The 14,753-nt window shown below is 36.4% G+C and overlaps 1 protein-coding gene across 1 annotated transcript in view; it reads right to left on the reverse strand.

Moving 5' to 3' along the window:
* Positions 1–2,146: 2,146 nt before the first annotated feature.
* Positions 2,147–14,753, reverse strand: part of LOC125652652 (mesenchyme-specific cell surface glycoprotein-like) — a 16,529-nt gene continuing 3,922 nt past the window's right edge. The window contains exons 4-11 of the mRNA XM_048881993.2: positions 14,575–14,753; positions 14,281–14,419; positions 10,351–10,465; positions 8,936–9,115; positions 5,122–5,193; positions 3,494–3,744; positions 2,662–2,885; positions 2,147–2,319 (exon numbers count right to left, since the gene is read on the reverse strand). The exon at positions 14,575–14,753 is cut by the window's right edge and continues 14 nt beyond it. Coding sequence (XP_048737950.1) covers positions 2,220–2,319; positions 2,662–2,885; positions 3,494–3,744; positions 5,122–5,193; positions 8,936–9,115; positions 10,351–10,465; positions 14,281–14,419; positions 14,575–14,753 — 1,260 coding nt within the window. The 3' untranslated portion in view covers positions 2,147–2,219. The remainder of the gene's footprint in view (positions 2,320–2,661; positions 2,886–3,493; positions 3,745–5,121; positions 5,194–8,935; positions 9,116–10,350; positions 10,466–14,280; positions 14,420–14,574) is intronic.

Consider the following 14,753-nt stretch of genomic DNA (forward strand, 5'->3'; position numbering starts at 1 on the left):
AGTATCCTCATATACTCTAAATTGCATTTAATATGCAAGGACATTATTTATGCATAATTTTGCAAGTGGAGTCATATGCAAAATTTTTAGTTCTCATGAATAAATTTTTCAATATAGAAGACTTCAGCAATAAATAATGATTAGCGAAAGTTATGTCTCATGAATACACACATCATTACACACATCATTACATCCTCGTGAAAATAATAAGGTCTTGCAAATTAAAAGTGATCTACAGTTTTTCAAAAATGTATAAACATGTACATGTATTGTTACAATTTGAATTTTATATTGCAGTATGCGGCATTTTGAATAAGCTACAAAGATCTTTATATCCTGTGCAGGTTTACTCACTGGGGCCAGAAAATGTAAAACATAGTCATACAGTGCAGATGTTTGCATTTCATTCTTGCCTTTTCTGCTAGGTTGTACAGTTTTTCAGTTTCCAGACAAGCCAGTATCCCCTACAGTCCCCATTTCATACAGCTCACTCCAGACAAAGTCTGTGTCTCCGACCCAGCATCCCCTACAGTCCCCATTTCATACAGCTCATTCCAGACCAAGTCTGTGTCTCTGACCCAGCATCCCCTACAGTCCCCATTTCATACAGCTCACTCCAGACGAAGTGTGTCTCCGACCCAGTTTGTTTATTAATGTAGGGTGACTTTTCAAATGATTTTCTTTCTTTCTGAGGGTATGTTTGAACTCACTCGTTGTATTACTGTGGTGTTATGCTTTTAAAACTTGTTCATAATTACCTACAGTAATATAGGTGTCTGTGTGTGAATACAAGACATGCTTTTTCAACCCATCAGGAACACAGAGTCCATTGTATGTGTCATTGTGTGTATCCTAGTCTTGTGCGTATCCTAGTCTGGGTTTACAAGTCTTATTTGGAGATATATGGTTTGGCCAGGAGATCTTTAGCTTTTCCTGAGAATGATAGTTCTAGACAAGAGGATGCTGAGGATGTTTGAAAGTCCTAATCTGGTGTGGATGCCAAAGCTTAAGCATTGTCAAGGCTTGATTGATCCTTGCACCAATCTCCTAGATACAGCCAGTTGTCACCTGATAGATATTTAACAATAACGTAAAACTGCATTGCAGCACACTATGTCATTAGACATTCGTTTATTGAAGTTCGTGTGCAAAGAAAGCAGCCTTGTCAATAAAAAAAATTCCAGGAAGAATTGTTTCAGCACACTAAAACTGATGTCTCTCCTTTCATTTTCCATATTTATTTATTTTTTCCGGTTTTTTGTTGTTGTTTTTTTTTGTAGGGTGTGTGTGGACATTTTAGGAATCATCTTTAAAGTGGAAAATTAAGAGTTACGGTACATAACATTCACCTATATGTATATGTGCTTAAACCAAGGAACAGTGTTGTGAACATATGACTTACCAACATACCAAATATCAAACGCCCATGTCAAAAGACAAAAAAGTTACGGTCCGGACAAAACTTGCTCAAAAAATTCTGTTATTTGGCCTTTACATAAAAGGTCATTTAAAATGTCACGTGACACTCTTGTCTTGTCATGGTATACCCACATACCAAATATCTCAACTGATTCTATACGTAAGAGATTGTTCTGCGTATGATCAGTTTTTAAATCGAGGCAGCCTACTGATAAACAAGTTGATGTTACAGGGGTATCAACAGTCTCGTTTAAAGTAGGCATTTTGCAAATTCTATGGTCATTATACCGATCTAGTTTGCCAATACAACCTATCATTGGGTCAAATGCTGTGTGACATGTTTTATACCAATTGTTAGGCCGTTCTTTACACTGCTTTGACTACGGATTACCCTGTTAACCTGATCAATATGTAGGGCTCACGGTGGGTGTGACCGGTCGACGGGGGGTGCTTGCTCCTCCTGGGCATCTAGTCCCGCCTCTGGTGTGTCCAGGGGTCCGTATTTGCACAACTCTTAATTTTGCATTCCGTATAGGAGTTCTGAGATTGATCTCTGTTCCTTATCATCACCTTTTCATTTTTATCACTGTTCCTTATCTTGACCTTTTCATTTTGGATGTATCAAAATTCAGTATTACGGAATTAAGAAACGCTAAATAAACAATTAATGGAATACAACATGAGAAAGATATATAAAAAGCAACACTTTAAAAATCATCAAAGTTCATAAAGTTGAGTATCATTTATTCTCACAGCTTTAAAGCACAGGTCTGTATTTGAAGTCATAGTTTTAATGTATGTTACAAGTTTTCGATCTGGAATATTGTCACAGACCCGGAATATTGTCCTATCGAATATATCAGTGTTTTGTTTAGAGCATTGTAATCTTTTCCTATGAACCTGTAAAGTAAAGAGAAAAAGGTTACTAGCATTCAGATTATCTGGAGTAAGCAGCACCATTCATTTAGTCTGCCCAATAGCTTTACTAGTGTATGATTGAATTATAAGAAGACGTATAGTGTTTTTGCATTCTCTCTGTATCTGCCTTTCAAAATCATCTGCTAACAGCGTATCTCTTTCTTAGTTTTGTTATGCAAGCATAAATTTTTTCAACGGTGGCTTTTCATTGCACTAATTTTACATACATTGTACTTGACAACACCAATTAATCCGGAATCTTTTCTGTTATCCGGTAAATCAATTAACAATCCTACCCGACAGTAAATTAATTAACAAACCTACCCGACAGCGGATAATCCAGCGTCTCCAGCAGTCCCCAAATCATACAGCTCGCTCCACACAAAATCTGTGTCTCCGACCCTGTAAGCCGTTTCAAACCGAGGCTTGGGGACTCCTGTGGTGGTATTCACAGAGTAGAGAAAGACGGTGCCTGTTGTCTCACTGCCAACCACAATAAATTGATCACCATTGTCATTGATGTAGTCCAAGGAGCCGACTTTTGGGCCCTGAAAATACATTTGGATGATATATATTCAAGAGAGGTTTGGAAAGTGAACTTTTCTTAAATCAATAAAAACTTCTTTCGAACCCCAAACATGTTCGATTGTTTTATTTTGAATCTCTGAGAGCTGATGCAACAAGACATGTGACCAGGAACTGTTTACGCCATTGTTTCGTGTTATTTTTGCCTTTCTTTTGTGTTAGGTAACACCTTTGACTTGCAATATTTCGCCTTTAGAACTATCTTTTGTCTAATAAATGATCCTTTATCGGTTGTGAGGAGCTCCCACATATATCTGTATCTATGATTTCATTGTTTGAGAAATATAAATTCAGATAATTGATGAAAAGTGGAGATACCTAAACGAACAGTGATCCATCTCATAAATCCCATAGAGAATACAAGATTGAGCGTAGGGCAAATACGGACCTCTAGACACACCAGAAGTGGGACCAGGTGCCTGGGAGGAGTAAGTACCCCCTGTTGACCAGTGACACCCGCCCTGAGCCCTCTATCCCGATCCGGGAAATGGAGTAATTCGTAATCAAAATCAGTATGTAAAAAATATTTATATACCTCCATATACATGTAACCTATATACAAGCCACTTACATAGTTATCAGACTGTGTATCCCTCAGGTTCTCCGGGCCTTGATATGTAATGGTGTTGCTGACACAGTCTGTGTTGAACACCTGTTTCATGGAGCTGGCTAACTCTTTTTCGATTTCGTCCCCCGAGTCGTAAACCAGTGACATATCGGAGGTTTTCCAAATGGAGAATCCTCTTCCACCGAAATGATTGACTTCATCCATTTTACCCGTGAATAAATTTAGACCATCGATTGTGCTCAAGGTTAGTCTGCCTGAATATGATAATTTTTATACGAAATTTCAGAAAACATTTCGTATTTTGAATGTTACCGTTAATTATGCAAGAGATTTCCATATACATATTGGTACAATCTTAGTGGTCTCACTTTGTCGGAATAAACTAGAAATTTCCAATGAAAAAAATATATAACCAATTAAATGTAATAGCGAGTTCATCGTTTCATACGAGGGGTATTTTTATTTTAGAATGAGAGAATCGTTGTAAATTATGTAAATTCGTTTTCCAATTAGTTGATCCGAGTGTTGTACAATGTATATGCAAACGCTCTCTGAAACCTGTTGATTTCTTCTTTCGCATGATCAGCACAATGATATCATTAGATATTTATATTTCCAATGTTTTTATCTTCGATGTATTTACCCATTGAAATGATAGTCATTTCCTCTTGAATGTGAGAATTGTGCGTATTAATCTTGATGAACATAGTACGACTATTTCAATGTGAGAATTGTGCATGTTAATCTTGATGAACATAGTACGACTATTTCAATGTGAGAATTGTGCGTATTAATCTTGATAAATATAGTACGACTATTTCAATGAGAATTGTGCGTATTAATGTTGATGAATATAGCACGATTATTTCAATGTGAGAATTGTGCGTATTAATCTTGATAAATATAGTACCACTATTTCAATATGGCTGTGAATCTTCCGATAGAAATGAAATTAAAATAAAAAGAATGAATTTCACTTTTGAAAATACACGAGAGTAACAACAGCAACGCTTTACGTCAGCATACTCTCCATGAAGCATCAGCATACTCTTCATGAAGCATCAGCATACTCTCCATGAAGTATCAGTATACTTTCCATGAAGCATCAGCATACTCTCCATGAAGTATCAGCATATTCTCCAGGAAGCATCAGCATACTCTCCATGAAGTATCAGCATACTCTCCATGAAGCATCAGCATACTCTCCATGAAGTATCAGCATACTCTCCATGAAGCATCAGTATACTCTCCATGAAGCATCAGCATACTCTTCTTGAAGTATCAGCATATTCTCCATGAAGCATCAGCATACTCTCCATGAAGTATCAGTATACTCTCCATGAAGCATCAACATACTCTCCATGAAGTATCAGTATACTCTCCATGAAGCATCAGCATACTCTTCATGAAGTATCAGCATATTCTCCATGAAGCATCAGCATACTCTTCATGAAGTATAAGCATACTCTCCATGAAGCATCAGCATACTCTCCATGAAGTATCAGTATACCCTCCATGAAGCGCTCATGAAGTATGCTAGCACAAAGCGTCACAGTTCAATAATATAGTGTTTATAGAACTATCTTAAAAATAATAATCATAAACTCATAAAGCGAGATTGACCTGCTCACCTGCTTTATTGTCCTGTTTTAGGGTCTCTATGAACGTAGCATTATTGATAACCAATGTATCAAACTTGTTCTCTGAAAAAGAAAGACGAAATAAGCAACAACGTCCGGAGTCATAGATCATACAATATAGAAATTCTCTGCCTGCCTCACTGCCTCCCCAACTCATACCGTGAGACGGTGTTACACCAACCGCGACTCTCACTCCCAATATGGAGCGCTTTCTGAAGGTATGATTGCTGTCTATAGGCCTTTCCGAAAACGTGAGTTATCTCTCTTTGTGTTCTTACATTTAGTGTGAATATGACAACTTCCGGGTAGTAACACACTCAGGCTGCGCATATATTAGAGTTATATTAGTATGGGTGTTGTTCAAAATCGTAAACAGTTGAAATCATTTGTACGAGAGAGTAAGAAAATGTTAATGGAAACAAAAACTAATTTCTTGATCGAGTCGGCTGTGATTTTTCGGGGGTTGGGGGGGGGGGGGTTAAAAACTGAATTGGAAATCACGCAGACATTCATTTGTTTACATATGTCTCCAATAAAGACTGACATAATTATTTTGTATGAAATCAGAACAGAACTTCTGATTCTCAAGAGATGATGGTATCTCATCAACTCAAAGCTCGAGTTTTTACGAGGATCGACACGTGCAAAGATCTTGCATAACATGCCCCCCCCCCCCCCTCTCCAAAAAAAAAAATCAATTAAATTAGGAAATCAACGCTCTCATTGTTTTATCAGCGCTAAAATTATTCCACCACTACCAATCGATTCTTTCAAAAATAAACCAGATCGTAATGTTTGGGTAACTTTCTCCAAAGTACCTGGACGTGTTCATTCTGTGTGCAAATCATATAATTTGTACACTGCAGCATGAGACTGGAATTGTTTTAAAATATCAACTGATATGTTTAAAATGCAGAAAAATAGGTAATTAAATTAAAAAATTTATTAATTTTATTCAATATTGCTCGATTGATATAAATTATTTTTCATAGACCTGTGTGATCCGGGGGGGGGGGGGTATATTCTCAAATGTACTTTCTGGGGGAAGGTAAGTTTAACCCCCAATAGAATGCTTTTGACGTCTCTGTATCTTCCCTCTTTTATTCGTTTTAGCCCCCTTGAAATGTAAGTGATTATATATAGGCACGTATCGTGTCATAACAGAAATTGCAATGACAGATTTAGATCCCCCTTTTCGCCACAAATTTACAAAATAATTTGAGTAAAACTCCAAATATTTTACCCCAAATGGCTGTATTTACAGGTACACACTCTAGTCGACTATAAATTCAGGGCGTTCAATTATAAGTTATTTTATTTTCAAAACAATTGTATGTGTAAATGTCAGTATAAAGATGGTTTGTGACGATGAATTTCTTTATGGTTATACTTGTATTTGAAACTGTATAAAATTTGTGAGTAGTCAGCTGGAAATCTGTCAGTGGACTCTCACTTACAAATACAGGCTGGGATAAATTTTACTCGCCAATCAAAGAGATGGACATTTTCAAAATCCAGAGGTGTCAGTCCGACATACCTAGACGTTCATCGTGGTAGAACTGTTATCGCTGAATGTACTACATTGATATTGAACAAGTAACTTCTGATATTTTATTATAAATCTGACTATTGAAACACGGGCTAAAGATCCTGATGAAATGTATGCAATATATAATATATACTAATTTCAGTCATAAAACACGTGAAATCCTGGAAAGTGGGAGGGGGAAGGGTAGTTAGAATAATCTAACTGCGTCTCATGACAGGCCCGCCGTAGGAAATTACATCACTTTAATGATAGAAAATTCTATCGGGGAGGGGGGGGGGGTCCTCCTCTACTTACAAAATTAATTTTCTATTATTTTTACATGCAAAGTTGGTTATTTTCACGTGTATGAAGTAAACTTATGCATTGGGATTTTTTATTAACGTTAACATATTTGTTGGCATGATTACTGTAAAATTATACAGCAATATCTTTGCGGTCTTCTGCACTGTTGATAATGACGCTTCTCGAATATACTACCCGGAAGTCTTAAACTACTGTTACGCAAGGGCACTACGTTCCGGATCAAGGAAAGATAACTCATGTTTTCGGATTGGCCTATTCTAGCGACTCGGGTCTGTCGCAGGCCTGGGGTCAATTGCATAGCAATGTAATGCATTACATTACCACTATTTAGAAAATTTGACATTACCGTTACCACTACTCTTATATTTTAAAATGTAATACATTACATTACACATTACTTCAGAATGTATTACATTACATTACACATTACTTCAGAATATATTACATTACGTTACACATTACTTCAGAATTCATTACATTACATTACACATTACTTCAGAATGCATTACATTACATTACTTCAGAATGCATTACATTACGTTACACATTACTTCAGAATTCATTACATTACGTTACACATTACTTCAGAATTCATTACATTACATTACACATTACTTCAGAATGCATTACATTACATTACACATTACTTCAGAATGCATTACATTACATTACACATTACTTCAGAATGCATTACATTACATTACACATTACTTCAGAATATATTACATTATGTTACACATTACTTCAGAATGCATTACATTACATTACACGTTACTTCAGAATGCATTACATTACATTACACATTACTTCAGAATGCATTACATTACATTACTTCAGAATATATTACATTACGTTACACATTACTTCAGAATTCATTACATTACATTACACATTACTTCAGAAAGCATTACATTACATTACACATTACTTCAGAATGCATTACATTACATTACTTCAGAATGCATTACATTACGTTACACATTACTTCAGAATGCATTACATTACATTACACATTACTTCAGAATATATTACATTACATTACACGTTACTTCAGAATACATTACATTACATTACACATTACTTCAGAATGCATTACATTACATTACACATTACTTCAGAATTCATTACATTACATTACACGTTACTTCAGAATGCATTACATTACATTACACATTACTTCAGAATGCATTACATTACGTTACACATTACTTCAGAATTCATTACATTACATTACACATTACTTCAGAATGCATTACATTACATTACACGTTACTTCAGAATGCATTACATTACGTTACACATTACTTCAGAATGCATTACATTACGTTACACGTTACTTCAGAATGCATTACGTTAAAGAAATGGCAGATAAATTATTTCTTAGATAGAAAGAACAATTTCTGAAGACAGTTCAGAACAGTCTACTTACAAATAGCCCTTAAGAGAAACATTCAATAAATGTTTGAAGTGTTGACTCACTATACTTTAGGTACTATAACTAAAATGTTGTTCATTAAATACTGGTAACTCTTAGAGACAATATACATGAAGTTGATATTTGTGTTCATAAGGTCTAAAAGTCAATGATTAATATACTGAATTAATCTAAACGTCCATCAACTATTTGAAGTTGTCGTCTTTCTATGTGGATTAAGGAATATTTATTATGATATTTTCTATCAGTCTGGATAAAGCAATATTGATGTCATTGGCTTTTCGGATGAATGATATAGACGATGTTATTGTATTTCCATTGGAATGAAGATATGCAGACGATCTGCATTTGGCGATACGCTTGTTCATGTTTAGGTAGAACTAATAATTTTGGTTTTCCATCAGATAAAAGTTTAAAGTCGAAGTAATAGACAGTGGAACTGAATAAATATCATAAAGGCTTTACATAAAAATGACTGTCTGGATAGGATTATGAAGGCGATATATCTATAGCTTTACGTCTGGCTAAGACATCCGCCAAATTGTGATCGGACCAAGTGAATCCGTCATTGGTATTAGTGAAGTCCGTTGTCTTCCCCTCGTCTGCTGTTATTAGGAAGCTGGTGCGCCCGATGGTCATCACTTTGGCGTTGTCTGGTTGACGTATGCTCTTGAATGGATACTGTCGAAGATGAACGCCTTGAGAAGAAGACAAAAATTGTCAGATGGCAACACATACAATGGGAGGGTGTCTAATTTCAATTATTGGGACTCCGTTAGAATTACTGCACATCTGTAGGACACCACCAATTATCTTCCGAAAGATGATTTGGTTGTTGAATTAAATGTAAAAGGAGTTCTGGAAACCAGGGGTGTGTGAAAAAACGTCGTTTTTTTACCCCCTTTTGGCCCTAAGGATGAAAATGAAATTCCAAAAACTTAATGCACATGTACAGGACACCACCAATTACCTTCCAGATGATTTGGCTACTGTATGAAATGAAAGATCAGTTCTGGGAACCAGCATTTTTTGTCAAAGAGACGTTTTTTGACCCCCATTTGGGCCCCAGGGTGAAAATCAAATTTCCAAAGCCTTATTGCTCATCTACAGGACACCACCATCTTCCAAAAGATGATTTACCAACTGTGTAAAACGTAAGAATTCTAGGAACCAGATTTTTGTAAAAAAAAAAAAAAAAAAAAAAAAAGCGTCGTTTCCAACCCCCCATTTAGCCCCCGGGGTGAAAATGAAAATTCCGAAATCTTATTGCACATCTATAGGACACCATCAATAACCTTCTAAAAGATGAGTTGGCCATTGTGTAAAATTAATGGGAAATTCTGGTACCAGTTTTTAAAAAAAAAAAGAAAGAAAAACCTCACTTTGACCCCCTATTACCGGTATGCACCAGGGTAAAATTGAAAATTCTGAAACCTTCTTGCTCATCTAAAGGACACCACCTATCACATTCCACAAGACTAATTGGTCACTGCTTAAAATAAAAGAAGAGTTTGAGGAAGAAGAATGTGTGACAGACATACGGACGGACCAGGGGCCCGTTTTACAAAACAACTTACGAAAAATCGCAAGTCTTAAATTGTATTACACAATTATTACTTTGAAATAACGAAGTAAAACTTTTCTAAGGCTTAATTTTCAACATTTCTAAAAATATATATTGCATTTGGAGTGAATGATCTTACAATAAACTTGAAAATTTCAGTATGTAAAGTTGGTCGTAAGTCGTAAGTTCTTTTGTAAAACGCACCCCAGGGTAACAAAAATATATACCCGAACCTTCTTCAGAAACTTTTACAGGATTTTGAAATGTTAATATCGTAAAATGTCTCGTTCTATCTCTGATGGCTGATATCTACCTCTGCCCCGTCACGGGATAACATAATAATATGTCTCTGTGATGGTCAACATTTACCTCCGTCCCTGTCGCTGGGATCTATGGTGTAGCTGCTCCAGTCTTTCTTTGGTATAGGTGTGATCGACTGAATCTCATACGTTGACAAGGACATGGTAGCCACAGCATTGTTCCTCTGCAGAAGAAACGTAATCACTTTAAGAGCGGTTACAAGAGATCTTCAGTTGCATTTCTTGGTTTGTGGGTACATCACAAACTGATCCGCTCGTCCCAAAATTTCCTCAATACATCGAACGGATCTCTTCAAAACTTACTTGTAATTTTTTCCGGTCGTTACGACGCCGTACAAGGGCCGTGTTACCCGTGTAAAAAACTCGTTCGGACCGAGCTCTTCTCTCGGATCAAATAGTGTTTTGTTTTGTTTTTGTTCTACCGAATCAATTATGCGTTCTGGTGAATTATTTTCTGCATTTGGACGAACTAGTTCTTTGTTTAGAAGATCTAGTTTTTCGTTCCGACTAATATCGGCGAGTTGTTCAATTTAGACATATCAATACTTCGTTTCATTTCTTCGCTCGGGTAGTTCGAAAATGTGAAGATAAGGAACAATGACCAATCTCATGATTCCTGTAAAGAATACAAGGTTACGAGTAGAACAAACACAGACCCCTGGCCATACCAGAATTGGGATCAGGTATCTAGGAGGAGTAAGCACCCCCTGTCGACCGGCCACACCCACCACGAGCCCTATATCTTGATCAGATAAACGGAACAATCCGTAGTCAAAAGCAATGTGTAAAGAACGGACAAATAATTGGTATGAAATATGTCAGGCAGCATTTTACCCAATGACAGATTGTATTGGTAAATTAAATTTGTACAACGGCCATAAAATTTGCGAAATGCTAACTTTAAACGAGACTGTCCAAACCCCTGTAAGAAATATCCTCATTATTCTAAATATATCCGATATCTTAACATTTTTTATGATATGCATCGTGAAGCTCCAAGGTTGGAGGGAATGTTGCATTCAACGGTGTATGTAGACGCTTTAAAACACTTCCATTAAAACTGTTGATTTTTCATGGATTTTTTGTTGTTGACGTAATTGAGATAAAAATGTCATGTTTGTGCATGAAAGGTGAAGATAACGAACAGTGATAAATCTCATAACTCCTACAAGCAATACAAAATAGATAGTTGGGCAAACACGGACCCCTGGACACACCAGAGGTGGGATCAGGTGCCTGGGAGGAGTAAGCATCCCCTGTCGCATTTAAAGACATTTCTATACATGACGCGACGCAAGCGTCACAATTCGTTTGCGTCAAGTTATTTAAAAACGCTAACAAAGTCATGAATATTTCAAGAAGATCATCGACCTACACAATAAAAGAACTATTGAAGTTGCTTCGAGCTAAGTTGGAAGTGCGGTTTTTCCCTAACAAGTGCAAATAGTTCAACACTATTGGTTACGTATCCCTATGTAAAAGACTAGCATACAACATTCTTCGTATCTGTATAATTAATTTATCCAATTGATGACTTTAGAAATTGATCAGTGATATTATGTTACAGAGATGATAAATTCCTCAAGCATGACGTCACAAGAAAACCTTTGAACATTACGTCATTAATGGAGTATTATTTTGATATTCTCTTGTAGAATATACAGTATATTTCAATATTCTGTCGTAAAATATCGTTTACATCCCATTCTAGAATTTTTCACTCAAATACGTCACCAGCTGTAGGTGAAATACCACAAATTTAGACCCATGCTTGACAATCAGAACCGGAACATTGATAATTCTTTATCATTCCAATGCCTACAGCGACACGGGGCCTCCACTTTCAGGGTAATATCCGAGAAATCCGTGACTTTCGCTTCTAATGCCGAGCTCTCGGCGAAAAAACAGTCATTTCCTTCGGTTTGAAAAAAATGTCAGGATCAAGAATCGAACCCGATATCTCCCCGTTGTCAAGCGAGCACCTAAACCACAAGGCTATAAGATGCGTAGCGGGATACGAGAATGCACTGGATTCTCCTTAACCAAACTGAATTCATCATTTTAGACTGAGTCGGGGCGATCCTTTAACGAGGATGTTATTCATGTTTGCCTCCACCCTCCTTATTCATGTTTTTTCTCCTACCTCCTTTTTGTAAATAAAGGTTGATTCGTTTGAAAGATAATACTAACTTGTTCGAATGTGGATAACACATGGTTCTTTGCAAAATGAGACTTTTATGTATATATTGTATATATATATTTTTTTTTTTTTAAAATGACGTTTCCAAGATAAGAATGGACTCGGTTCATTCACAAATCATATCAGGTATACATCTAAGAAAAATGCGCATTAGAATAAGTGGTAGTTGACCTCAAATCCCTACACACTGTGGATTGGAGATAAGAAGTACACTCAAAGATTAATCAAAATGTGTCTACTTCTAATCGCTACACAAGCACTAATGAGCTTAATAAAAATGTCTACTGATATTCAAAATAGTAATGGGTATCATTTTTGTTCCCATGTTGGTGACATTATGAGTACTTTAATTTGAGATGCCATGGATTTACAGTACATTTTTGCTCCTCACGAAAATATTAATAGCTGTGAAGGAGAAACTTCAAACGTTCTGTGCCACTATATATGTCAGAAGTGGTGTAAATCAAATATGGATTCTAAAAAATTCTAAAGAAATTTTAGTAAACTTGAAATCGCAAAACTTTTCTCAAATCAACAATATCAAAACGTATGACTTTTCAACACTTTACACGACCATTCCTCACGATAAATTAAAGACTAAACTTGTTGACATCGAAGACAGTTGCTTCTTCAACAAAAATGGCAAACGCAAATATTCATATCTAGTGATCAGTCATCCAAAAAATTACTTTGTTAAACACCACTATGATTCCACGCACAAGTACTCTGAAGTTGAAATAAAAAATATGCTAGAGTTCCTCATTGACAATATCTTCGTGGTCTTTGGTGATCAGGTCTTCCAATAGTCTGTTGGAATTCCCATGGACACGAATTGTGCTCATTTGTTAGCTGACCTGTTTTTATATTCACATGAAGCAGAATTTATTCAAACACTTCTACGTGAGAAGAAAACATCTCTTGCTGTGGCCTTCAATTTGATATTTAGATATATCGATGACGTTTTGTCTATGAACAATAATAAGTTTCATTCATAAGTCGATTTGATATATCTCTGTGAACTCGAAATCAAAGACACCACAGAGTCGTCCACTTCTAATTCATACTTAGATATTTTATTGAAAATAGATACTAACGGCAAACTAAAAACTCAACTTTATTATAAACGGGATGATTTCAGCTTCTCCATCGTCAACTTCCCATATTTATGTAGCAATACTCCATTATCACCTGCATGTGGTGTTTATATCTCTTAACTGATTCGATACACAAGAGCTTGTTCTGCGTGTGGTCAGTTTTGAAAACGAGGCAGGCTACCGACAAACAAGTTGATGGTGCAGGGGTTTCAACAGTATCGTTTAAAGTCAGCATTTCGCAGATTCTATGGTCGTTATAACAATTTACTTTGCCAATACAACCTATCATTGGATCAAATGCTGTTTGACTTGTTTCCTACCGATTATCGGCCGTTCTTGGCACACTAATTTTGACCACGGAAAACTCCGTTTAGCTGATCAAGAATAGGGCTCACGGTGGGTGCCACCGGTCGACAAGGGATTCTTACTCCTCCTATGCACCTGATCCCACCTTGGTATATCCAAGGGTCCGTGTTCGCCCAACTTTCTATTTTGTATTGCTTACAGGAGTTATGAGATTGATCACTGTTCGTTATCTTCACCTTTCATTGTAAAACTTGTGTTCAGGATAAAAAGCAGTACGGTGAAAAAATGTATTTTTAAAAATGTGTATATATTGTTTCCAGACTCCAAACGTATTGTACGATATAACATAATGCAATGAGATGATGAGATTTAGCAATACCTGTAAAATGATGTAGGCGTATTTGTTGTCAGGAGAAACAGCAATATACTCAGGCATAGCGTCTTGTTCAAACGTCGGAGTGATCTTCGGTGGCCATGTGTTCTGGGGAATGTATCGAATGGGAAACCGCAAATCAAACCTAGAATTATTAAAGTGGGTCTTTTTGCATGGTTAATTGTTTCGGTTCAGTAAATTCAGGATATTTACAAGCATTTGCATTGATCATTTTATTTTCCTCTTTACATCCGTTGAGTTAGTGTAAATCGCTGCTCGCAAAAGATGTTTGTTAACAACCTTTGGTTTTGACCAGTGAAGAGAACTGTCCTCTCTGACGGTGGAGCACCACTCCTCTCCCGCTCGATGATTGTAACAGATCCTAACGGATCCGAGAACACGTTGTTGATATTCTTTCCTGGTCTTCCTTCGTTGGCAACCAGAATTTTCTTACAGTCATTTGTGAACGTTAACATATC

Source organism: Ostrea edulis, chromosome 5 (assembly GCF_947568905.1).
Source record: "Ostrea edulis chromosome 5, xbOstEdul1.1, whole genome shotgun sequence".
Lineage (NCBI taxonomy): Eukaryota > Metazoa > Mollusca > Bivalvia > Ostreida > Ostreidae > Ostrea > Ostrea edulis.